General features: G+C 32.9%; 1 protein-coding gene across 1 annotated transcript in view; it reads right to left on the bottom strand.

Annotated features, from left to right (window-relative positions):
* The window catches only part of LOC107626005 (geraniol 8-hydroxylase-like), a 2,575-nt gene extending 1,307 nt beyond the window's left edge, over positions 1 to 1,268 (bottom strand). The window contains exon 1 of the mRNA XM_016328767.2: positions 202 to 1,268. Within this exon, the coding sequence (XP_016184253.1) occupies positions 202 to 1,101 (900 nt within the window). The 5' untranslated portion in view covers positions 1,102 to 1,268. The remainder of the gene's footprint in view (positions 1 to 201) is intronic.

Genomic DNA, 1,368 nt, shown 5'->3' on the forward strand with positions numbered 1-1,368 from the left:
GATGTTTGATTTTTATGTATGGATTTGTAATATGATTACGTTGTTTTCATATGGTATTAATGTGTTTGATTTCTTCTAAACTTGTTACTAGTTATTTTCTACCTACCACGTGCCTGACTAATTAATAGTGATGATATAATATTAGAAGTTAACTTAAGAGAACTTATTTAAAAACAATTAACAAAATCATATTATACTTACCAAGAATAGATGCAACACATGGAGTCGGGTCACTTGAGAATTCTCTTCCAACATAACTTGTAACACGGAATCTAAAACATCTTTGCACGTCTTAGTTTCCATTTCTAGACCCCTTAATTTCAACCTTTCTTCGACAAGACCATCAAAAAAATCTATCAACTCTCTAAGATACTTGGTCATTCTTGCACGTGCACCTTGTGGATCAAGCAACCGAAAGATTGGGAAGAAGTCCACAATATTAGGCGTTCCGGCTTCTTCAGTGATAGAACAAAAGTTCTTCTTCCATTCTTGAGACTTAGAAGAATTATAATCACCCAAATCCATGGAAAAGAAGGTGTTTGATACAAAATTAAGCACGGTTATAAAAGCAACTTCACCGATATCTAAAGCTTCACCTTTTTCACTTCTTTTCTTGACAAAATCCATGAGTTCTTCCACTTTCTTTTGTCTAAGAACTTGTGTCGAATCGAGTTGTTGCGAAGAGAACACTTTGGTAGCACAAATTCTCCGAAGAATCCTCCATTCGTTTGAAGGTTGCATCCATCCAACCGAATATAGATTGTGATCAAGTGCACGAAGAGTATCCGGAACTGCTCTATAAGATGAAATTAGGTCATTTTTATGGAGTACTTCTTTGGCTAATTGGGGAGAGGAAATAACTATGGTTGTTATGTTACCAAGCTTAAGAGTCATTATTGGTCCATAGATTTGAGAAAGCTTAGCAAGTGCTTGGTGAGGTTGATTACCAAGTTCTAAGATGTTTCCTATGATTGGTAAAGGTTTTGGTCCCGGTGGAAGTTTGGTGGATTTTTGTGTTTTAATGCCTAAATTGGAGATTAGAAGATGAATAATTGCAAACACAAAAATGGAAATTAAAAGAAGTGATAATGAAAACTCCATGGTTAGTTCTTGGTTTGCAAATTATTTTTCTTTGGTTAATCTCTATATATTGAAATGGTGAAACATATGTAGCACTATAGAGATAGAGTCAAAGATTCCTATTGATGGTAAATTAAACCAATAATTTAGGGTGTGTTTAGTAATAACGTTTGAGGGGAAAAAGTACATTAGAGCTTCTTAAAAGTTTCAATTTTTTGTTTAGCTAATTTTCTTTTTTACAAATATTTTGTTCATAAAATTATGTTTATAAAAAATAATAATATTTAC

Source organism: Arachis ipaensis, chromosome B02 (genome assembly GCF_000816755.2).
Source record: "Arachis ipaensis cultivar K30076 chromosome B02, Araip1.1, whole genome shotgun sequence".
In the NCBI taxonomy this organism is placed as follows: Eukaryota; Viridiplantae; Streptophyta; class Magnoliopsida; order Fabales; family Fabaceae; genus Arachis; species Arachis ipaensis.